Here is a 24,658-nt window from a genome sequence, read left to right on the forward strand (position 1 = left end):
GGCCTCTCGCCAGTCTTGGTGAAATGGTATCAAGATCTTGATTTAGACCGGCACGTTTGACATGCACGAGCGTGCTTGAGCTTGGGCGACGTTTTTCGTTCCTCTTATTTGCTGGGCTTCTAACGAGCGGACTGAAATCTTGGGGTCCATTTTCACGTCCCTGCGTACTATTCAAAAAACTTGATGGGTTCGAACTTCCGCAGAGTGAAATAAAGCTCTTCAAATACCAAAGGAGACGTTGCGCATTATCCTTACGGCGTGTTCACCGGCTAAATCAAAACAGAAACCTACTACCTCCGAAACACAGCTGCACCGAAGAGCAGTCATGGCCACTACAATCAGAACACCACCTTTTGACTCTAGCCATTAGCAACACGCGCATCATTCCCGCTCTCGCAGTGCCGGCAGCCTATACATCCCACGTACAACTAAACACCCCCGCCAGCAAGCAACTCCTGTCACTTAGACCCGCCCAACTGCAGCAGTCGATCTCAGCCTCACAGGCAGCTTCCGACCCTTGGGAACCCTTTGAGTTGCCCATTCACAACACGGAAGCGATCTGCGGGCTACGCGGCACGGCGCACCACATAGGCGGCTGGTGAGGCGCATTGTCACGATGTCGCAGGGGCATGACAGAAGCCGACCTGTGCAGGATCATGCAATCATGCATGAGAACTTGAATCACCTACGTACGCCTTCCCGTACTATCGTCTGCGTCGCAGGGACGAAGAGGTACTTAATGGCGTTATTAAAACAGCATACAATTCGGCCGTTGGGCTGCCGGCATACGCCAACTGAGATTGATTGCTGTAGTTGGGATTTTTTAACACGCTCGTTGAGCTAATCGAAGCCCATAAGACAGCACAAGTTACCCGCTTGTCGCTCACTGCTGCGGGACGCCTAATTCTCTACAAACTCCACATCCACCCCTTAAACAAGATATGTGCAAGATCACATTTATCAGTCGACATTACTAGTAGACTAGCTGTTAAGCCAGTAGCTACGAACATGCTGCCAGGCAGACACGACGCCCACAGGAAATCAAGGGCGCCGGCCTTTGAGAAATAACACAAGAACGAACCACGAGCAGGGTACGTGGATGCAGCTCAACACATAAAAAGCATACATTGCATGTATGGCCACTCCAAGTCAGCCCGCGTTAACACTACAACCTTTCACGCTAGCGCAATACGCGAGGCAGAGAAAGTAGCTAACGCACTGGCCATCGCGGATCCATTCAAAATTTCGCCAAAAAGCTGTAAGCGCGCTCGCAATGCGAATTCTGCGCAACCCAACTCTCGATCACATCAATGTGGTATGGGTTCTGGCTCACGCTGGTAACTCCGGAAAAGAGGGGGCCGACCATCTAGCCTGAGGTTTTAACCAACCGGGGGACAGGAGACCTCTCTGGAACGGACGCCCCCGCCTAGGCGCCTCGCTCGTATGCGGAGATTACAAACTTTTATCGCGAGCTAGCCTGCTCCGCAAGTGGCTCAGTAGTTAGGGCGCTCGGCTACTGATCCGGAGCTCCCGGGTTCGAACCCAATCGCGGCGGCTGCGTTTCGATGGAGGCGAAACGCTAAGGCCCCCGTGTGCTGTGCGATTACTTTCTTATCCCATTATCCCTTCTCTTACGGCGCGGTTCAAGCGTCCGCCGATATTTGAGACAGATATTGCGCTGACTCCTTTCCTCAAAAAACAATTTTTCATATTTTTTTTATCGTGAGCTTAGATGCGCCCCTCACCCCGACTTGGATAGGGCGCAAGCCACGGCAATCAGACGCCTACAAACAAAGGCAGTTCTTAGCCTCTAGTGATTATGATTAATCACGAACAGTGAATATGACCCCGCATGCCCGTACTGCGGTGACGGGACACTGTGATGCGCCACCAGCGCCCTCAGCTCTAGCGGCGGCCTGACACTCGCTCAGGCGGGAGAAGCAAGGTGAAGAAAAGGAAGTGAGACGCGGGGCGCGGCGCGAACGGCACGAGGAGACGAGCTCGAGCAACGGAGCAGGCGAGGTCACGGCTGAACGGCTTCCTGAACCCGGGTGACCAGGCCTGGGGAAGCCGTCCTCGCCCAGTTCTGCTCAACCAGGAGCCTGCTGTCTCGTGTCTCCTGCCTGTCGCTCGCTGCCTCGGAGTGCGGGCGCCGTGCCGGGAACAGGCAGGTGCTGCCTGCCCGGAGATCCTGCCGGCCTTGCTGTGGGATCGTGCCTGCCGTCCCGTGGCTGGGACCCCCTGCCGTGAAAGGGTGCCTTCCTGGCCGTGCCCGGGTGCCCAGACCTGGGCGGCCGTTACCTTTCTGGTGCGTCGTCAGCGCCACCGGTGCTGGTGCTCCGCGCCCGGCTTCCGGCCGCAGGAAGAACAACCCTGCGGAGGTACCTGGCCCCGGCGCCTTTCCGGCGACGGGCCGCGGAACCTCACACCGGAGCCACTCCTCGACCCTCGGCCGCACAGCTCCATACTCATCAGTGACTGCTCTCCTATATTAGGTAAACCATTTTTGTTACATCCACCAGGTATCCTGCTGCGGTAGCCCTTCCTGCCATCGATTCAGCCACTGTGGCGGAAGGCCTTCTCGAGATGTTCTCCCGTATTGGGTTCCCACTGGAGGTCCTTTGTGCTAGATCTGAGGAAGCGTCTCGAAGGCACGCTGCAGCTCGCACACCAAAATTTAATGAGGGCGCAGAGGTCACAGAAGATGTACCACGATAGGCGCGCCTCTAATAGGAAACTGAAGGTTGGTGATCGAGCGCTAATCCTTCTACCCGCTTCTCATAACAAGCTCATCATGCATTGGAAAGGCCCTTTTGCGGTCACCGGCAAAAAGAACGAAGTCGATTACTGGCTTGACGTGGGCTCCAGCAAAAAGTTGTTTCACATAAACATGTTGAAACGCTATGAAGAACGCCAGCCAGTGAATGCCCTACAAGCGTCATCGTTCGTGGTCGTTGAGGAAGTGGAGGCAGAAACTCCAGTGCCAACCTTCAGTGCGAATCCTGGTCCTGGGATTGGAGCTATCAAGCGAGCTCAAACTTTGAATGAGACGCAGTTAGCCGCACTAGATAGATTGCTGGAGGCTCACCGCGACATTTTTTCAGAGGTTCCGGGCCATACTAATTTAATTGAGTGCATATTAAACATATTAAAGGCTCTGATAACGTTGGGGCAGATTATTTAAGCCGGTCATGACCCTGTGAGACCTCTATCGCTGTGACGTTCTATTGACTGGTCGGGTAACGAAACTTTTTGTGTGAACTTCCTTTGGTGGTACCTGTGTAGTTACATTTTTGTTGTGTGTTTTGTGTGCGTGCAACATGACAGCCAGTGAACGGTGGTGCGTGTGGGAAAGTGTTCAGTGTGGTGTGGTGCAGTCCGCCGACCAGTGCTTGGTGCAAGTTTTTTTTTTTTCGGAAAAAAAAACTTCTCAAAGGGGGGGGCATATTTGTGATGCGCCACCAGCGCCCTCAGCTCTAGCGGCGGCCTGACGCTCGCTCAGGCGGGAGAAGCAAGGTGAAGAAAAGGAAGTGAGACGCGGGGCGCGGCGCGAACGGCACGAGGAGACGAGCTCGAGCAACGGAGCAGGCGAGGTCACGGCTGAACGGCTTCCTGAACCCGGGTGACCAGGCCTGGGGAAGCCGTCCTCGCCCAGTTCTGCTCAACCAGGAGCCTGCTGTCTCGTGTCTCCTGCCTGTCGCTCGCTGCCTCGGAGTGCGGGCGCCGTGCCGGGAACAGGCAGGTGCTGCCTGCCCGGAGATCCTGCCGGCCTTGCTGTGGGATCGTGCCTGCCGTCCCGTGGCTGGGACCCCCTGCCGTGAAAGGGTGCCTTCCTGGCCGTGCCCGGGTGCCCAGACCTGGGCGGCCGTCACCTTTCTGGTGCGTCGTCAGCGCCACCGGTGCTGGTGCTCCGCGCCCGGCTTCCGGCCGCAGGAAGAACAACCCTGCGGAGGTACCTGGCCCCGGCGCCTTTCCGGCGACGGGCCGCGGAACCTCACACCGGAGCCACTCCTCGACCCTCGGCCGCACAGCTCCATACTCATCAGTGACTGCTCTCCTATATTAGGTAAACCATTTTTGTTACATCTACGGACGTGCACGGTCTGGGACGACTTTTCTGGATCCTCCGGGGCCCCACCTCGGAGGACGCTCGAACCTGCTGGGGACATTTCCCCTCACAGACACACGGCATCCAAGACCATATATTATGGGAATGCACCAGCAAACCCCCTCCGACGACACTCTGCCCATACCGACACGAGCTCAAGAGGTCGCCCCCGACTGGAGGCCACCCTACACTCGCCCCAACTAATATCTTTCATTTTGTGGCAGTAAAGTTGTAACCGCACACCACCTTCTCTTACAGCGCGGTTCGGGTGTCCACCGAAATAAGTGAGACAGTTACTGCGTCATTTCCTTTCCTGAAAACCAGTTTTCATTTAAAAAAGTCGAATAAGTAAAAATTCCGGCTAGGAGGAAAAGAAGACGAAGCAAGGGGTATATGAACTGAAGCCTTGGTCAGATTGTTGTGCCATCTTTTGATAGGCTAACAACAACAACTACGTCAGAGTGTTCCGGCTTCGCGCGTCTCTCTCAAATACTCTCTGTTTGCACGTGCCAGCGATTTTCTCAGCACGAGCCAGTGGGTATGGCAGACTTTCCATTCTTCCTTCAGTCACGAGAACAAAACAGTGTTCTAGGTGGCAGTGATGCAAGGTGGCTCTTGGATTAGTCGTTCGTTCCCGAGGCCTACCGATCAGGCGTTGAGACCACCGGTTTCCGTTCCGGATCGTGGTCTACGAAGCTCTGCGTCCTAGGAACTAAACTATCACAGGGGAACGCAACTCAAATATCCGCCACCCCATAAAAGCCTACACCAAAAAGAAGCAGTCGGCCGGAGGCTACTGAGTGAAGGGCTCCAGATATTTTGGACCACCTGGGGTTCTTTAACGTGCACTGAAATCGCCAGCTGACAGGCCTCTAGAATTTCGCCTCCAACGCAATTCGACCGCCGAAGTCGGAATCAAACCCGCGCCTTTCGGGTCACTCAATATTCCATGTCTCATGAGTGTTTTGCGTGATGTACAGGTGTCTACGGTTTTGTCTGCTTATAGCACACCCCTACAAACACTGCTACAAACCAGGCCTTTCTTAAATACCGTCATAACAGAACACATGGACCCTACATTCACGGGCAGGTGAAAATTCTGCGGGCAGTATGCTGACCACATTTATGGGCCTGCCAGTACAGTGCACATACAACTGTGATAAGTCAGTCAACAAGGCAGGGCTGCGAGGCGACCCTGTCCAGCTCGTACCTGGAGGCCCAGCGAGCCCTGGACCAGACAGCACGGGCAGCAGCGCGGCCAATGGGGTCCCGGAATAGGAACTGCCACCAAGCGCAACAACTATCCCCACCTCCCATTCCCAATTTAATACAGTGCAACAACTAAGGTTTTCTCCTCCGTTTCCTGACGGCGTGGTTCAGGTGCCCGCCGATATGAGACAGATACTGCGCATACCTGCCGTGGTGCCTGAGTGGTTAGCGCGCTAGGTTGCTGATCCGGAGTTCCTAAGGTACCCGTCTGCTGTATATTGTCAGTGGATGTTAAAGATCGCCAGGTGGTCGAAATTATTCCAGAGTCCTCCGCTACCGCACCTCTTTCTTCCTTTCTTATTTCACTCCCTCCGTTATCCCTTCCCTTACGGCACAATCAGGTGTCCGCCGATATGTGAGACAGATACTGTGTTATTTCCTTTCCCCAAAAAACAATTTTCATTTTAATACTGCACCATTTCCATTCCCCAAAAACCAATTTTCATATTTTTCGTGTTCGAACCCGACCGCGGCGGCTGAGTTTTTATGGAGGAAAAACGCTAAGGCGCCCGTGTGCTGTGCGATGTCAGTGCACGTTAAAGATCCCCAAGTGGTCGAAATTTTTCCGGAGCCCTCCAATACGGCACCTCCTCCTTCCTTTCATCTTTCACTCCCTCCTTTATCCCCTAACCTTACGGTGCGGTTCAGGTATCCAACGATGTATGAGACAGATACTGTGCCATTTCCTTTCCCCAAAAACCAATTATTATTATTATTATTTTTCGAATTCGGTCGTAGCAGCCGCGTTTCGGCTCCATCGAAACGCAGTCACCCGTGAGCTCTGCGGAGCCTTCTTTTACGACCCCTCTTTCGTTCTTTCACTTCCACCTTCCTCACTTCTCTTACGGCGTGGTTTGATTTATGGGGATTTAACGTCCCAAAGCGACTCAGGCTATGAGGGACGCCGTAGTGAAGGGCTCCGGAAATTTCGACCACCTGGGGTTCTTTTACGTGCCCTGACATCGCACAGCACACGGGCCTCTAGAATTTCGCCTCCACCGAAATTCGACCGCCGCGGCCGGGATCGAGCCCGCGTCTTTCGGGCCGGCAGCCGAGCGCCATAACCACTCAGCCACCGCGGCGGCTCTTACGGCGCGGTTTGGGTGTCCACAGAGATGTGAGACAATTACTGCACCGTTTCCTTTCCTCAAAAGTTAGCTGCGTTTAATTGGCTTTTGGGGAAGCAAATTGTGCAGTATCTGTCTCACACATCGGTGAACACCTGAACCGCTCCGTAAGGGAGTAGATAGAGGGAGTGCAAGAAGAAATACGTGCGTAGTGGAGGGCTCCGGAATAATTTAGACCACCTGGGGATCTTTAGCGTGCACTGCTGAACCTAGTTAGAGAGCGAAAGCGTGGGTGTATCGGACAAGCAGACGCCGCTTGGCGTCAATAACGTTGAGTTCGTTCCGCCCACTGGATAGGCAGCGCACCCACCCAGCCAACCCTCGAAGGTGGCAGTTAATGGTTGATCGCTAGAGGATGCTCACCCAACGAGCGCTGCGGCCTATTGCTGCAGTGCCGCGTGTCTGCCACAACGTTGTCGGCGGTAACGCCTGCAGCCCACATCCCTCTCTCAACACCGCCATGTACCTCAAAGCGCGATTGAAGCGTCCACTGGACCCAGGGCGCCAGTTATGCTCTTTTCCTTTCCTCAAAATTATCGGCCTAGAACGTTGTCGACGCCAACGCAAAGGAAGACATTGAACGCCGGTGGCCTATAGAAAGAGGCGAACGCTGGGTTTCGGCGGTGGCGGCGGCTGAATTACGTCATAGCTTTCACGCGGTTTCTCTTCAGTACAAGCTCAAACGCTTGCACACTGCGCGTATTGCGCACTCAGCGAAGAAGCTACGGTGGGGAGCAAAGCTTTCGCTTTGAAAATTGCAGTAGTAAGGGGTTGTCGGTGTGCCTTCAACTAGCGTCACTGTGGTGGCCACCATGGACAGAGAATTCCGCAAGAACCTGTTTGCTCTGCAAGACACGGCTCGCCGGAACTCCGTTTTGGTCACCCGAGCTGCTCAATTTGTGATCGGCGACCGACGCGACAGGTAAGCGCAACGCACGTATGTGGCTCTCTAGAGGAACGTAATCAGTCGCATTGACTATCAGGTGCAAGTGCCGCACAGAGCAACATCAAAGCACCTGCTGTTGTCAATGCTTAACGCGGAATTATTTGCGGCTCCGACAGATATATGAAGCAAGGTTGAGGACGTTGGACGTCGTTACGGGGCTTCCAATGCACTTTACAAATGGAAGGTGTATTCCGTCTTTGCATCTCCCTAATTATTTAAAGCATGGTCGATGAGTTAGACAGGCAGAGCACTACGGTGGGTATAAAAATTAACATGCAAGAAAACCAAAATAATGTCCAACAGCCTAGCAAGGGAACAGCAGTTCACATATGGCTGCGAGTTGCTGGAAGTGGTCAGGAAATGCGTTCCTTAGAGTAGGTAAAGTGACCGCCAATCTTGACCATGAGAGGGAAATAACTAGAATAAGCATGCCGTGGAGCCCATATGACAGGTACTCTCAGATCATGAATGGCAGTTTAGCAATATTCCTCAAGTGAAAAGTATACAACAGCTGTATCTTACCGGCACTCACCTACGAGGCAGAAACATGGAGGCTAAAGAAAAGGGATCACATTAAAAATGGTACGTGTAATGTTAAGAGACCGGAAGTGGGCGTAGCAGTTGAGGGAACAAACGCGGGTTAATGACATCTTAGTCGAAGTCAAAAGGAAGAAATTGGCTTGGGCGCGGCATGTAATATTTAGTCAAGATAAGCGCTGGTCCTTAAGCGTAACAAAGTAAATTCTAAGAGAACGCATGCGTAGTAGGGGGCGGCAAAAAGTTAATTGGGCGGATGAGATTAAGAAGTTAGCGGGGAAACGAAGGCCGCAGCTAGCAAAAAACAGGTTTAATTTGAGAGACATGCGAGAGACCTGTGCCCTGCAGTGGGCGTGCTTATGCTGATTATGATGATGAATTCTGATACACTATATTGATATTGGCATATTTTCACGCCTCCAAAGGTCCATGCATTGAAGCACCACATTGAGAGATGAGAGCTTCTATTGGCAAAATAATTCTTCAATGCAATTTCGAATTGTCATCGATGGCGACCGCACCGAAGAGCATCTTTGCACGGAAAGCAGTTACTGTTGTCAGTGTCCAACGCCTAGTGTCCAGCGGGTTCTTGAAAGGAAATCTCCAAATGGCACCAAACGTACCTCAAAGAAGTGCCCTACTAATCTGGCGCTCTCAGGTCTGACTAGCCATTCGGGAAATGGTGGAAGAGCACTCTGTAACACTGACGCCTACGATGACCGCAGGTACGGTGCCGAGGCCTTGGAACGAGTTCGTGACCACGTCGCTTTGCCAGGGCGCGTCGCCGAGCTGGCTTCCGTGAGCGATGCCGAGGCGACCTTCATGATTCGGGCTGCTGCCGCGGGCCTTCGTGGCTTGGACGATTTCATGCGGGTGGCCGGCGTGGTCCAGAAGAGCGTGGTCTGCTTTCCTCGCGAGGACTGCCGCCCGCAGCTGGACACGTTGGGAGAGTTCGCCTGGAGCGTCATCAGGCGATACCTGTTCCTGGACGAAATTGCGACTCCGCGCAGAGGCGACGCGGAGCGTGTCAGCGAGATGGGTGGCCAATAAAGCGGATGGATTCCTGAGTTTCGTGTTTCTTCTCGTCCTCGTTCCGTTGCGTTGTGTCAATCTGTGTCGTAGAAAGTAAGCACCAGCTACCCTTCTCCAGAATTTCCCTGATCCCAGCATTAGCAGATTTACGACGCAAGGTGATTTTAATGTTCGGATTGCTGCTATAAGATTCCACTAAAATGTCATGCTGGAAAGTGGAGATCCGCAAGTGTTGCATAAACCTCGTCAGACGACAGCCGACGTGAGGCAAAATACTCATTTACCAAGCATTTCATCCCGTCCATAAAAAAGTGTTTTTATTGCATTCTAACGCGTGTGTTTTTTATGAATCTGTACGAGCAGCGCGAAATATGCATAATTTTTAATTCCATATGTCGCATGATTTTCATTTCATTTCTGAAGATTGAAGACCGATATAGAGGGCCGTGGTCGAGGAAAGATGAGAAACTGAGCTAGCCCCACGACGTTGTTAAGGATCGTCATACCTCGTCTTGTATGGTTTGCCATAAAGCTCTCCCTAAATCCAGCTGTCCTAAGTCATGTGTACCCGGATAGATTTAAGCCGGAGTGCAGCAAATGCGGCAGCAAAGCCACCGTAGATCATATCTTCTGGGACTGTCCGAGATATCCCTCACCAATATCGCTTCAAGCGGTTCGCGCCCCCGAGAGGGTGGTAGACCTTGTTGCTCAGCTCCGACCTGGAAACCCACGTACAGGTGGTGACAAGAGCCGAAGAGATCGCTGCCAGTTTATAGCTCAAGCCGATAATAAACCTTTTCTAGATCCAATGGCCCCACGAACCCGATTTGAACGTGAGCACGTGCAAAGTGTGTAGCTTTGTCGCCGACTCGCCGCGCCAGCCGAGCACTTTGTTTTTTTGTGAGCTACAAAAGCAACCGCTCAAGTAAAAAGTAGCGGAAGGCTTTTATGTGAGCTACGTTGCGGCGCAGACTCCTATGCTACCACGAATGACAAGCGGTCACCTGACGTGTCAACTACAACAGCGCCCGGAGCCGACAGCAGCGCCTTGAGCTTTCAGACGGCAGCAAGGGGAAAGCGTGGACAGAACACTGAGTCCTAATATTTATTACATTGGCAGTGCCAGCCGAATCAAACATGCCTAAGCGTTTTGCCTGGCCGTAGACAGCGCTCGTGTTATCCTCGCAAGGCTCCATTGCCAGACTCGTAGAAAAAGTCAGTAGTGTTAGTGCGGCGTATGGAATAGACACGTAGCACAATTAAGACGGCTCTTAAGTGATGAGATGTGCGTTCTGTTGACATTATGAGGTTACCCACCTGATATCCGTGGAAATAAAAATGAAAATTGGTTTTGAGAAAGGAAATGGTGCAGTGTCTCACACCTCGGTGGACACCTGAACCGTGCCGTAAGGGAAGAGATAAAGGAGGGAGAGAAAGAAGAAGAAAGGAAAGAAGAGGTGCCGTAGTGGAGGGCTCCAGAATAATTTCGAAGACCTGGGGATCTGGGGATCTTTAACGTGCACTGTCAGGTATTCGGTATTAAAAGTATTCTCGCTTTTTAATACCAATTTTCTGACGGGCCCGGGCGATGTCAGTGCAGGTTAAAGATCCCCAGGTGGTCGAAATTATTCCGGAGCCCCTCTTTCTTCCTTTGTCCATCCCCTTACGGCAGGGTTCAGGTGTACTAAAGAGTATTTTAGACCCGCAGCGGTGGCTCAGTGCTTAAGGCGCTCGGCTACTGATGTTGAGTACCCGGGATCGAACACAACCGCGCCGGTCGTGTTTTCCTATAGGAGGAGAAAAGCAAAGGCGCTTGCGTTTTGTGCGATCTCGGTGCAGGGAAAAGATATTTTATTTTTTTATTGGTTTTTGAAGGAAAGGAAATGGCGCAGTATCTGTATCATATATCGTTGGATACCTTAACAGTGCCGTAAGGGAAGGGATAAGGAGGGAGTGAAAGAAGAAATGAAGAAAGAGGTGCCGTAGTGCAGGGCTCCGGAATAATTTCGACCACCTGGAGATCTTTAACGAGCACTGACATCGCACAGCACATGGGCGCCTTAGCGGTTTTCCTCCATAAAAACGCAGCCGCCGCGGTCGCGTTCAAACCCGGGTTAAAGATCTTCAGGTGGCCGAAATTATTCGGCAACCCTCCAAGATGGCACCTCTTCATTTCTTTTTTCAGCCTATCCTTTATCCCTTCCCTTACAGCGCGGTTCAGGTGTTGGCCGAGATGGGAAGACAGATACTGCGCCATTTCCTTTCCCCAAAAATCAATTTTCAAAAGGGATTTTTGCGCGAAAGTACTTTTAATAATAATAGTAATAATATTAATAATAATAATTGGGTTTTGGTGAAAGGAAATGGCACAGTATCTGCCTCATATATCGTTGGACACCTAGCTGCACTACCCGGGTTTCAGTGCTGTGTGTCTATGTGCCAAGCACGGCAAAATGAAATCGAGGGCAGGCACCGATTGCAAGTAGACAGAACATCAGCGCGAGATTCTCTGCAGAAACCAACGAGGGTTGCGCTACGAACCCGCTGCAGTGGCTCAGTTGTTAAGACGCTTGTCTACTGAGCCTGAGTATCCGGGTTAGAACTCGACCACTGCGGCCGCGTTTCGATGGAGGCGAAGGGCAAAAGGCGCCCGATTGATGTGCGACGTCAGTGAACGTTAAAGGCGTTTGGCAGGCAAGGCGCCTGGCAGCGCTTCTACGTGGTTTGCCGCTACACGCATCCGTTTCACAGTACGTAGCAGAGCGATTTCTCTAACGGGCAAGGCGTCGCGCCGAACTGGCGGTGGCGTTCCGTGGACTCCCTGGCAGTGCTGAAACAAGCTGCCGTGTTCCACTCTTAAGGCGAAGCTTCGGAGTTCCCGGGTTCGAACCCGACCGCAGCAGCTGCGTTTTTATGGAGGAAAAACGCTAAGGCGCCCGAGTGCTGTGTGACGTCAGTGCACGTTAAAGATCCCCAGGTGGTCGAAATTATTCCGGAGCCCTCCACTACGGCACCTCTTCCTTCCTTTCTTCCTTCACTCCCTCCTTTATCCCTTCCCTTGCGGCGCGGTTCAGGTGTCCAACGATATATGAGACAGATACTGCGCCATTTCCTTTCCCCAAAAAACCACTTATTATTATTATTAAGGGTCCTCCAAATTTCTTTCCTCAAATCAACAGGAGGAAAAGAAAGTTTTAAAAATTGCAGCAAGAGATAGGCACAGTCTGTCTCATTTCTTGGTGGACACCTGAACAGCGCCGTGATGGAAGGGAAGAAGGTCAGAGTGAGACAAATGAAGGTGCCGTAGTGAAGGGCTTCGGAGTCCTTTCGACAACCTGGGATCCTCAAAAAAGACTCTCAGGTGGTCAGAATTATTCCGGAGACCTCCACTGGAACACCTCTTTTCTAGACTTTCTCCTCCATTCCTCAGCTCACGGCGTAGTATAGGTGTCCACTAATATGTGAGACAGTCGCTACGCCTTTCATTTCCCAGTACTCGCGGTGTTACTGGTTAGGCTCCTTTTCCAGCACCAAGGAAGGCGCCCTGAATGGTTTATAGTGTATCACGTGGTAAAGCTTTAATCGCTATCGCAGTACTGGACTGTATCGAAAAATATTTATTTCGTCGTAAAGAGCTGGTTACATGAGTAATGTCGCATGGCCCTTAGCCTATGGCTGTTGGCGACCTGGTCGGCCCACTCAGTCAGCCAGCCTTGAGTCCGTTTTGAGCTGGCCAGCACGGCCGCTCTGCGCACTAGTAATCCGGCGGAGGCGGTTCTTTCTTGCAGTCTCACAGGATGTCATCATAAGTAGCTCGAATAACCAGAGCGCTTCCAAGGGGATTATGGTTGCGAGAAAAACATGCGCTAGGAGCGAAGGGTTTAGAAACGACCGAGTGGTCTTGAAAACGAACCACATTGTTTCCTCAGTTCTAAAGATTTTCTGGGGGGCGGGGGGGGGGGATAAACGCTCTTCTCCACCCTAAAATAGTTCACATTGCCGTGAAATGAGGTCAAGACCTCCCTCAAAAAATGCGAAAGAGTGGTTGAGCCCCCTAGCCGCTCAACGAAACCTCGGACTGCATTTCGAGCTGCCTCGTTCGCCGGATTCTCAGAGTAAGCGGGGGCACAAATCAATGCAAACACTGTTAAGTTTATGGTTTGCATTCTTTAGGATGAGTAGCGATGTATTATACTCGCAAAATTGGGAAACGCCAATTTTAAGTCGCTGAATATAATACCAGCGGGGCTATACTTGCTGTAGCTTAAGAAATTTCCACCTCCTCCTCCTCCCCTAAAGAATTGGCCTAGAGTCGGACAAGTTTCTCCCTACACCAAGAGGTGGCTTGGAGAAAACTTAAAAACCATTCTTACCCGAAACAGTAAATTTACGCCCACATCTCTCCCAACCTCATAGACCCCACCTGCATGCACTGCGGTAGCACTGACGCCCTCGATCATACGCTATGGGACTACCCGGATGATCCTCCTCCGGAAACTCTTATGGACCTCCTTCACCCCGCGACGTCACGAAGATGCGGTGGCGCTGATGTTAGCAGCGACTTTCGCATGGTAGGCAAAACAGGTTCCGCTTGCCCGTGCCTACCGCAGCTGCCGCAGCTACCGGCGGCTGCTTCAAGCCTGTGCACTGCAGAAGCAGCATGTATTGACCAGCTGCGTCACTGCTAGATCCGCGTAGTAGCATAAAAAATATTAAATTAGCCGCGATAGGTTTCTCGCGCATAAATGCCGCATTCGGGAACTGGCTAACAGGCATTGGGCCACGGCAGTAAAGCGCGAAGTCTGGGAGTCGATAGGCACTGCCACTCAATGCACTTAATAGCATGCAAGTTACTGCGTTCATTCACCTGAATTTCAGGATAGTAGGCTGATAATTGCTCAAGGAAAAAAAAAGACATATGCAGCTGCACACGTACTTATCACCTTGAGCCGGAGTGCACGGGGCGCCGACAGGTTCACTCGCCCCCAAGGAATGCGTTTTTTTGTTAATAGCACACCAGCGTCGAGGATACACTGGGACGATCGCGACGAGGCGAGTTGGGGGGGGGCGCTTTTCCGCAGCTGGCATGACGTCACGTATAGCGAGCGCCCCTCGCGGCAGCGGCGCGGAGCTGCAGAATGGAGGATTCGCTGGGATGATCGCGACGAGCCGAGTTGGGGCCCCGCTTTTCCACAGCTGGTATGACGTCCCACATAGGTCACGCTAAAGGTCAATGGTGGATTCTCCTGGACGACGGCCAAGAGCGGAAACCTCGAGCAGTATTGCTTTCGCAATAAAAAGAGGGGGCGTAGTGGAGGGCTCCGGAATAATTTCCACCACCTGGGGATCTAACGTGCACTGACATCGCATAGGGCACGGGCGCCTTAGCGTTTTTCCTCCATAAAACGCAGCCGCAGCGGTCAGATTCGAAACCGGAAACTCCGGATCAGTAGCCGAGGGCCCTTACCACTCGGCCACCGCGGCGGGTTTTTGGGGAAAAGAAAGTACGCAATATCTCTCTCATTATTAGGCTGACACCTGATCCGCGTAGTATGTGAAGGAATAAAGGAAGCGAGTGAAAGAAGAAAGGAAAAAGAGGTGGCGTAGTGGAGGGCTCCGGAATAATTTCCACCACCTGGGGATTTTTAACGTGCGCTGACATCGCAGAGCACACGGGCACCTTAGCGTTTCGCCTCCATCGAAACGCAACTGTCGCAGCGGCTGGGTTTTGATGGAGGCGAAACGCTATGGCGCCCGTGTGTTTAAAAACGCTGATTGTGCTCGTGCTCTTCCGCCTGCACGTGCACCACATTCGTGTATTATAAAAGAAGAGGAGGTGGGCTCGCGACCACTATTCGAACATGGGGCAAGCGCGAGGCATGTGCGAGATCGACGCCGGTTCTTGGCGAGCATTGGTTTTGTTCATGGTTCAGTCGTCGCTGGGCTTCAAATTGTTATGGTGGTCGGTGTTCTTCGCTGCAGTGCTCTGCATTCGACTTCATCTCATCGATGGACAACGAGGGTACCCACATTCACGTATTCCCGCACAGCACCCAGTGTAGTCTCGGTGACAGCCACGGAAAGGTGAGTGCTGGAATTAGCACGAAGCTTCGCTTGATTTTTAGAGTGCGTGTCCAGTTCCGATTGTCTTTCTGAGGACCTTGGTCCGGAAAAGTAGTTGCTTTTAGCCGGTATGGTGTTACTGATGTACAAGAGATCGACACAAAGCATTGGTCGTCTATTGCTGAACCATTTCTACTGGTGACGAACGGAAATAGCTTGGTTTTATAGCGTTTAACGTCCCAAAGGGACTTAGGCTATGAGGAACGCCGTAGTAGAAGGTTCCGGAAATTTCGACCGCCTGGAGTTCAATAACGTGCACTGACATCGCAAAGTACATCGGCCTCTGGCTTTTCGGCTCCGTCGAAATTCGATCGACGCGGCCGTAATCGAACCCGCGTTTTTCGGGTTAGAAGCCAAACAGTTTCGTGGTGGTGGTAGTGTTTATTTTATTTAAACAATAGTAAAAAGGAAGGAAAAGATTTTTATCAGCCCCGGCATCTGTCATCGATACTGAAGCATCTGAGCTGGGGCAGCGGAAAGAAAGGATAGCAGGCAGAGTAGAGAAATGAAATGAAAGAGGTGAGGGGACAGGAAGAGAGGATAGGGAGAGATTTAATATATACAAACCATTTACGCAATAAGAAATGTGTCCAGATTATGCGTGTGATTAGTTCATGTTGGAGGAATTAAAACACACGCGCACATCACTGCGTTGGTTACAACTGGAGTGGGGCATCCAGTTATTACTTGTTCAAGGTAGAACTCGCGGAGCGTTCGGTCACTGCGTGTAACTAACTGCCTGGCGGAGATCAGAAGGGTCGTCAAGCCTGTGTGTTCGAGGAATGCACAGAGGCTCACCACAGTTCGCTCACGAGTGCGCTCACTGCCCTGCGGCCACAATAGCGTCTTGAGGGAGTCAGGTAGTATGCCCAGCGCCCTATAGGCCGCAAGCATATCGCGACGAGAATCGGCGAACGCGGCACAGTGAAGGAGCAGGTGTTCTAGTTTTTCCACTGCACCGCATCCGTCACACACATCACACGTCGCGATTCCGTGACGCTCCCGTCGTTCCCCGGGCCACACGCAGCCAATGCGCGAGCGAAGGATAAGTGCGCGACAGCCGGTGTAAGTGCGCGACAGCCGGTGATACTGCCAATGCGCTCACCTCTTGCGTTGCGTGGGCCGGGGTGCTGCTTTCGGAGGTACTCGTGGATGGTCGCACGCACGTCCACCAGCGCATGGGGCAGATCGCTGAAAGGTAGTTGATGGGGAGCGGTCGCAAAGTTGTCAGCTTCTTCGCTGCCGGTTGTGCCTAGTGACCGGGCACCCACTGTGTACAGACGGCGCATCCTCTCTGCGCGAGGAGCTCGATGCGCGAGCGAATTTCCCGCACTAGTGGGTTACCGCGGCGGTTAGATTGCAGGCGGCTGAGGGCGGTGCGGGATTCGCACAGCAAGGCATTCCTGGGCGGCGGGGGGCCGAGGGTGAGCCGCAGGTCCAGCCCGAGCCGGATCCTCATCAACTCCGCCGTGGTGGAGGAGCCCCGGAAGGTTGCGTGTTGCTGGCTGTGCAGTCGCAGGACGGGGATGGTAGCCGCCGCTGCAAGGGAGAACTGTCGCGGGCCACTGACCCGTCGGTGTACACGAAGAGATGGTCCTGGAGCTCCTCGTGCATGACGGCTCTGGCCAGCTGCTGCACACCACAGAGGGGTGTGCTCCGCTTTCCCGCGATGCCGACGATCTCTCGCTGTACCTCCGAGGCCGCAGGTCAGAACGCGCAGGATCCGTAGGGGGTGGGCCTTGTGTCAGTTGCTCATACTCGAGCAGCGCCAAGCCCATTCGTGAGCGCCGGTGCGAGCGCATATGCTGCAGCAGCGAGGCGCCGTCCGGTGCGCGGTGAAGACGGTCGATGTGATTCAGTGCCCTGCGCGCTGCCTCGAGCTAAAGCGGCCACGCTCTTGCCTCGGCCAACGTTGCGGCGCACTGCGAGTTTTTGGGCAAGCCTAGACACGCGCACAGGGACTTGCGGTGCTGGAGCTCGAGTTTCTTCCAGCACGGCTTGAGCACCGTGACGAGGGGCAGCGCATAGAGCACCGCCCCCAAAGCTGCGGCATTGTATAGACGCAGCGCAGCTTCCTGGGAGGAGCCCTGGCCTCGAGCGGTGAGCTTGTGCTCGGCGGCGGTGATCCTCTTCATCTGCAGACGGACTTTGATCGCCGCGGGGTGGAAGAAAAGGCGCCAGTCGGTGTCCCGGCCAAGGTACCGCACCGATTTACGCCAAGGAATCGGAGTCCAGTCTATTGACAGTGGCGCAAGTTGCGCGCGCGTGCGCGAAACGCAGGCCATGGCCACCGATTTGTCCGCGCTCAGCGACAGGCCAAGGCCGCGCAAGCTGGCATCGATTGCGGTCAGAGCTTCCTGAAGACACTTACGCACGCGAAGCGCTTCGCCGGGTGGTCCCCGGCACCATATAGCTATGTCGTCTGCATATCTGGACGTGTACACATGGTGACGGCCGCTAGTCGGGAGGGAGGCCGGCACAACCGACATGGCCACATTAAACAGAAATGGTGACAAGACGGAGCCCTGCGGCACGCCCATGACCACCGGGCGAGGCATGGCGAGTTTACCCCCTACAGGTACGCGCATGGTGCGCCCGCTCAGGAAGCCGTAAGCGTATCGCAAAAGGCGCCCGCTCACACCGGCCCCCTCAAGCGGTGTCGCGCTACTCCCCTGTCTTCTCGTTTCTCCCGCTCCCCTCCCTACTTCTATCGGCACGCCGGCAGTGGGTGTGGTGGTTGATCCACCAGTAGACTAGACAAGCTCGTGCCTTCCCCTTTCCACTTCTACTCAACCACTAACTCGCGACGAATATTCGAACACGGGGAAAGCGCGAGGCACATGCGGGAGCAACGCCGGTCCTTGGCGAGCGTTGGTTCTTTTGTTCGTGGTTCAGTCGTCGATGAGCTTCAAACTAATAAGGTAGTCGATGTTCTGCGCTGCAGTGTTCGGCGTTCGACTTCATCTCATCGGGGGACAACAGAGGTACCCACTGTTAGATGCGGGCCCCTGGTTCGCCTGTGCCGTCTCTCGCCAAGGTCGGTGTCCCCGGGTTCCGGATCGGGAGACTGCTGTAGTGGGGTTGACGAACAGATGAGAGGGTCTTCGAGGTGAAGAAGAGACTGAAGGGTTTATTTACATTTATACAAAGATTGAAAGAGTGAATCGGGAGCTGGCGAACACACGCCAGATCGCTGCTTAAATAGGGTCCGCTGTCCCCAGGTCCCTAGTTGGGGAATCTAGTTCATTAAAAATGCGTCGAATCACTGTGATGTAGATCACGTGTCCAGTCTTCCGTGTCCGCCCCCAGCCACACACTCTTGCCACTTCTGGCAGATTAGTGTCCGCGCTGTCCAGGCTTCAGTGATGAATAGCCCGAAGGGGGTCCCATTGAGAGCGTCGAAGGTCATTCACCTGCACTTCACAGCGGTAGCGTGGGGCGAATGGATCCCACCGCAGTTCGCAGAAGCTTTCACGTATGGATGTGGGAAAGCACAGTCTAAGTCGAAGTTGTTTTCGAAGCACGAAGATTCCAGAGACGTTGGCTTAGTCAAACCCGGCCGCATTTGTCACGGCTGATTTGCAGTTCCACCGCTCGCCGGCTCCCCGTCGTCCCCTCCGGGAGAAAAATGTCCCGGGTGGGTCCGGCGTTGAGAACAAAAGACAGGTTCACTAAAGCCTTTCTCAGACAGCGGGGAGCCGTTTCACCCCTTAAACAGCAGGGGGGGGGGGGGGAATGACCCTTGTAGACGCCACCACCTGCACTCGTAGCGCTGCAACCACATCGACGGCCCTTTGAAGCCTCGGTAGATTGATGAGTCCCAGTGGCTTTAATATTCTTGGCATGTTGGCGTCTCCAAACGTAACAGCTCCTCCGCGGCCAGGACAATCTCGATCGGCCAGTGGTCACAATCACTGGTCGAGGAGAGATGACTTGAGTTGTAGCGTGGGAGGCCCTTCTTCATCTTGTCTGCAAGCACAGAGTAGAGTCCTAAACCTCGGACAACGGAGGCATTAGTCGAAATCAGCCACTCAACATGGCGCCACTCCCCAGGCAGTGCACGAAATTCACCCGAGAGCCGCCAGGCTGTTATGCAATACTACTGCATTATCAATGTAAACGTAAGCACAAAATTTTGTAGCTGACAGCAATAATCTCGACTACTAAGAACAGCTTCCATGTCTGCCAAATTCGCTGCCAAAGTCCGATTCGGCGAACACGGCTTGAAGAGAGGTGGCAAATTTGGAAGCAAAAGAAAAAGGATAATAGGACACCACGCCAAAACAAAGCTAACTAGTACCTAAAAAAATACGAAAAGGAACCAAATTGCCACCGAACGGATACCTCAATTATGGGAATAACCTGCTCAATCCGTCGGCATTTCCATGACATTTGCCCTTTTTGTATCGCACAGAAAAGTTATATTGCTGGAGGGCTAGACTCCATCGTAGCAAGCGGCCATTCTTGGGCGACATTTGACGCAGCCATGTAAGCGGACAATGATCTGTCTCGAAAGTAAATTTCGCCCCGTAAACATAACAGGCTAGCTTCTGTGCGGCCCAAACCAGACAAGCGCATTCCTTTTCCGAAGCGCTGTAGGCTTCTTCCCTTACGGTTAACTTCCTGCTGGCATAAAGGATAGGGTGCTCCTCATTGTCGTCTCCGACTTGGCTTAATACGACCCCCATACCCCGGTCGCTGGCGTCACACTGGACCACGAATTCCTTGCTGTAGTCCGGCGCGCGTAACACGGGCCGCGAAACCAGCACGCTCTTCAAGCTCTGAAACGAAATTTCTTTTGCTGCGTCCCAGATAACGCTATTCGGCTTTTCCTTGCGAAGCGCATCGGTCAAAGGACTTGCTAGCTGTGAATAGTTGGGTATGTACCTTTGGTAGTACCCCACAAGACCGAGAAATGACCGTACATCCGTCTTAGTTCGGGGCTGCGGGAATTCAGCGATAGGGGCTATCTTGAGGTCTGACGGTCTCCTCGTCCCTCTACCGACAACATGACCAAGATAGGTGACATGTGAGGAGCCAAAACTACATTTTTCGGCCTTAATGGTTAGCCCAGCGTCCCTCAAACTCGTCAGTACCCTCCTGAGATGGGAAACATGGTCTTCCCAAGAGTTAGAAAAAATGGCCACATCGTCAAGGTAAGGCAGCGCGAAATCCTGCATGTCCTTGAGGATGATGTCCATTAGCTTTGAAAAGCTAAAAGGTGCATTCTTTAGCCCAAAACTGAGCACCAAAGGTCGGAATACCAACATGGGAGAAATAAATGCTGCATACCGACTCGCGCTTTCCGAGAGGGGGACTTGCCAGTACCCTCTCACCAGGTCAAGGGTGGAGATGTACTGTGCCGCGCTAACTGTCTCGATCCTTTCTACGATGTTCGGTATTGGGTACAGCTGGTCCTTTGTTATGGTATTCAGCTTCCTGTAGTCCAAGCAAGGTCGCGGATCTTTGCCTGGTGCCTCCACGAGTATCAGCGGGGAGGTGTAGTCGCTCTCTGCTGGCTCTATCACGCCAAGTTCCAGCATGTGCTTTATCTCCGCCTCAATTATTTCTTTCTGCCTTGGAGAAACTCTGTAGGCTTTTGATCTTACTGGATCGGTCGAAGTTAGCTCTATCTCATGCGTGATGAGATTTGTCTTCCCCGGCCGGTCGCTAAAACTCTCCCGGAATTCGCACAGCAGTTGCCTCAATTCTTGGAGTTGCTTTTGTTCTAGATCCATGGTGCTCGCAGATCGGGACACGATTTCCTCTATGCTGTTGGTAGCATTTTCTTTCATGCTGCCTTTCCACTCAGGGTTTTCGGTTTGTAGCTCTTCGGGGATATTTACGGCCATGTTTACAACCCCGCTCCTTTCTACATAGGGCTTCATTAAATTGCAGTGATAGATCTTTATCTGCTGTCCTCTCCCTGGCATTTTCAAAGTGTAGTTGGTTTCTGAAATCTGATCCAAAGCTTCCACTGGCCCGTCCCAGTGAACTTCCATCTTATTTTTGCGTGCGGACCTGAGAATAAGCACACGATCCCCCGTCTTGAAGGTTCTCAGTCTAGCATTCTTGTCGTAGTACTTCTTCGCCGTGTCCTGAGCTGTTTTGAGATTTCGATCCACTAGTTCTCGTGTGGCACTCAGGCGGTTTAGTAACTGCAACACATACTCCACTACTGACTGACTCTCTCCTGTCCCCTCCCACATTTCTCTAAGCATCCTAAGCGGGGAACGAAGAGCCCTTCCGTACACTAGTTCTGCAGGAGTGAAGCCCGTCGCTTCGTGCGGTACTGTTCTCAGGGCGAACAGCGTTGCCGGGAGGCAACTTTCCCAATCGTCTTTGTGCTCATAGCAGGAAGCACGTAGCACTCTTTTGAGCACTGAGTGCCACTTCTCGACGCTGTTCGATTGAGGGTGGTAAACGGAGCTAAGAATCAACCTCACCCCACACCTCTGTAAGAACGTGGTTGTGAGTGCGCTCGTGAAAACTGTCCCCTGATCAGCCTGAATTTCTGCCGGAAAGCCAATTCGAGCGAAAACGGACAGGAGACCGTCCACTATCTCTGCCGAGCTAAGCTCCTTTAGCGGCACCGCCTCCGGGAACTTGGTAGCAGGGCATATCATAGTGAGTACGTACTTATAGCCTGACTTAGTTTTGGGTAGTGGCCCGACGGTGTCAATGACCAGACGTCGAAAAGGCTCCGAGATAAGCGGCACCAGCTTTAGCGGGGCCTTCCATCTTTCTCCTGGTTTTCCGGTGCGCTGACACGCGTCGCATGACTGCACGTAGCGTTCAGCATCTCGGAAACATCCCGGCCAGTAGTATTCCCCAAGCAGCCTTTCCTTCGTTTTGTTTACACCTAAGTGCCCTGACCAACTGTTTCCGTGACAGAGGCCTAAAAGGTCAGAGCGGTACTTTTCAGGCACGACCAGCTGATCAAGCGTCTTCCCCTTTTTGTCCCTGTAATGGCGATACAGCAATCCGCCTTTGTGGTGCAATGTCACGTTACGCCTAGCAATACCCTCCTTGGCTATGAAGTGTAACTTTGACAAGCTAGGGTCTCTTTCCTGTTCTGTGATTAAGGAGTCTCTGTCAACGCGCAACAAGCGATCCATGCACAGGGAGGTGGGCAATAACATGGAGTCTGGACTGCACGCTTCTTGTAGGCTGGCATCGATGGGGCTACCTTCGGTAACAGGTTCCTGCTGCTGTTCATGTGCTCGAACTGCATTTTCTTTGCTTGGTTCCGCAATCTCGGGAATTCCCTCCCTCTCACCAGTTGCCTCTGATTCCTGGCTGTACCTAAGCTTGGAAGCAAGCTCGCGTGATTTGGACCTAGTCAGGGCTTTCACTGTCCCCTCAGCCAGCTTCTGACCTCGATCGCAAAGCAGCTGATTTGACTTATTGGAGAATAGATACGGGTACTGCAATGAAACAGCCGACGAGACGGCGGCTTCTGTCACTAGCTCGCCGAACGGGCCGGAAATCACCACCCTTGCCATAGGCAGGCACACACTCTGATTTTCTAGTACCTGTCTTATCCATGCTACTTCCCCAGTAAAGTCTTCCTCCTTGACATATGAGGGGTGAACAATGTCCATTGTTGCCCCGCTGTCCCGAAGGACCCTGCACAATTTTCCATTTACTTGGAGTTCGTGAATATATGGACGCAGAAGTTCCAAATTCTCATCACTGTCGTTGGCATATGAGAAAGCTAATCGCGTCTTCGTACACCTTGCTGCAATATGTCCAGTTTCCTGACAGTTGAAACAACGGAACGGCTTCCTGTCCTCGAACTCCTTCGTCAATGCTTTCTGAGCTCCGGCCTGCTTGGCACGATCCTCAGTTTTTTCTGGGGCCTGTTTAGTGCCCTCAAATGTCTCGCGATTCCTAAATTGCGATCGATTTTTGGGAATGAAATGCTTCCTTAAACCGAACGCTTTCTTTTCAGACTCGCTTGACTCGGAACTCAGCTTTCTCCGTGTTGCATATTCGTCCGCTAGTTCTGCAGCTTTCTCCACTGTGCTCACATTTTCTCTGTCTTGCACCCATAACTTAACGGCCTCAGGGATACTGTTATAGAACTGCTCGAGGCCTACACATTCGACAACCTTATCTTTGGTGTCATATGCCTCCGCGCCCTTCAACCACTCTGTAAGGTTCGCCTTCAAACTGAATGCGAATTCTGCATACCTCTCGCTGCTTCTCTTGCTGGCACCTCTGAACCGCTGTCGGAATTCTTCTGCCGAAAGTCGGTACTTTCTTAGCAAACTCGCTTTAACCCTCTCGTAGTCATCGGCATCTTTCGCGTCAAGCCTCGCGACTATAGTGGCCGCCTCACAGGGTAACACCATTAGTAGCTTTTGTGGCCAGGTCTCCTTAGCGTAACCCCGTTCCTCACACGTCCTCTCGAAATTCACGAGGTAATAACCAAGATCCTCGCCAATCTTATACGGCTGCATCAATCTGTCCATAGGAAACGATTCGGCCTGACTCACTCTCTCTGGAGTCATGCCTCTCGAACTCTCACATTCCAGTTTCTTTTGGTCATTCGCAAGCTGTAACCTTCTGAGCTCCCGTTCCTCTCGCTCGGCCGCTAGCCGTTGGCGCTCATTTTCCTCTCTCTTTCGCTCAGTTTCCTCTTTCTTTCGCTCATCTTCCTCTTTCTTTCGCTCATCTTCCTTTTTCTTTCGCTCAGCTTTCAGGAGTTCCCACGTATCGCTAACTGTTTCTTCATTAGCGGTTTCCAAGAGCAATGTGCAAATGTGTGACTTTTTCATCTTCTCCTCTACATCTACACCCAACTCATCACACAATGACAGCAAATCTGACCTTAGCAACTTCATTAGATCCATGTTTGCTGCTCTGAGCCTTGAATTTGCTGAACAACTGTTGACGTGAGCTACACGCAATCAGACTCACTGATCAACTTCCCTCGATTCCCAGCAGTTCAATGTACTAACCCAAACAATTGAAGCCTGGCGAATCTCAAGCAAAGTTCAAGCACTCACCCACGGAAGCAACATCACGCCGCATGGTCGATCCAACCGCTGCCAACCAGTTGTTAGATGCGGGCCCCTGGTTCGCCTGTGCCGTCTCTCGCCAAGGTCGGTGTCCCCGGGTTCCGGATCGGGAGACTGCTGTAGTGGGGTTGACGGAGAGATGAGAGGGTCTTCGAGGTGAAGAAGAGACTGAAGGGTTTATTTACATTTATACAAAGATTGAAAGAGTGAATCGGGAGCTGGCGAACACACGCCAGATCGCTGCTTAAATAGGGTCCGCTGTCCCCAGGTCCCTAGTTGGGGAATCTAGTTCATTAAAAATGCGTCGAATCACTGTGATGTAGATCACGTGTCCAGTCTTCCGGGTCCGCCCCCAGCCACACACTCTTGCCACTTCTGGCAGATTAGTGTCCGCGCTGTCCAGGCTTCAGTGATGAATAGCCCGAAGGGGGTCCCATTGAGAGCGTCGAAGGTCATTCACCTGCACTTCACAGCGGTAGCGTGGGGCGAA

The 24,658-nt window shown here is 52.7% G+C and overlaps 2 protein-coding genes across 2 annotated transcripts; one reads left to right on the top strand and one right to left on the bottom strand.

The window, feature by feature from the left end:
* Positions 1-2,411: 2,411 nt before the first annotated feature.
* On the top strand, positions 2,412-9,037 carry LOC144108441 (uncharacterized). The gene is made up of 4 exons (XM_077641679.1): positions 2,412-2,495; positions 3,503-4,066; positions 7,266-7,426; positions 8,713-9,037. The coding sequence occupies exons 3-4, from the start codon at positions 7,317-7,319 to the stop codon at positions 9,035-9,037; spliced, it is 435 nt and encodes a 144-aa protein (XP_077497805.1). The 5' UTR covers positions 2,412-2,495; positions 3,503-4,066; positions 7,266-7,316.
* Positions 9,038-9,671: 634 nt separating this feature from the next.
* LOC144108443 (uncharacterized) lies at positions 9,672-24,000 on the bottom strand. The gene is made up of 3 exons (XM_077641680.1): positions 23,845-24,000; positions 21,596-23,796; positions 9,672-9,738 (listed from the first exon to the last, which is right to left on the bottom strand). The coding sequence occupies exons 1-3, from the start codon at positions 23,998-24,000 to the stop codon at positions 9,672-9,674; spliced, it is 2,424 nt and encodes an 807-aa protein (XP_077497806.1).
* Between the last annotated feature and the right edge of the window lie 658 nt (positions 24,001-24,658).

This window comes from Amblyomma americanum, chromosome 10, assembly GCF_052857255.1.
Source record: "Amblyomma americanum isolate KBUSLIRL-KWMA chromosome 10, ASM5285725v1, whole genome shotgun sequence".
Taxonomy (NCBI): Eukaryota; Metazoa; Arthropoda; class Arachnida; order Ixodida; family Ixodidae; genus Amblyomma; species Amblyomma americanum.

Bases quoted from the DNA above. Each gene is read 5' to 3' on its own strand.
- LOC144108441 (XM_077641679.1), top strand. From the start codon at position 7,317: ATGGACAGAGAATTCCGCAAGAACCTGTTTGCTCTGCAAGACACGGCT. The intron at 7,427-8,712 runs GTAAGCGCAACG...CGATGACCGCAG, and splicing joins ATCGGCGACCGACGCGACAG to GTACGGTGCCGAGGCCTTGG.
- LOC144108443 (XM_077641680.1), bottom strand. From the start codon at position 24,000: ATGGATCTAATGAAGTTGCTAAGGTCAGATTTGCTGTCATTGTGTGAT. The intron at 23,797-23,844 runs GCTGAGCGAAAG...GAGGAAGATGAG, and splicing joins ATACGTGGGAACTCCTGAAA to CGAAAGAAAGAGGAAACTGA. The intron at 9,739-21,595 runs GTGTGGGGTGAG...GTGGGTTTCCAG, and splicing joins ACAACCACGTTCTTACAGAG to GTCGGAGCTGAGCAACAAGG.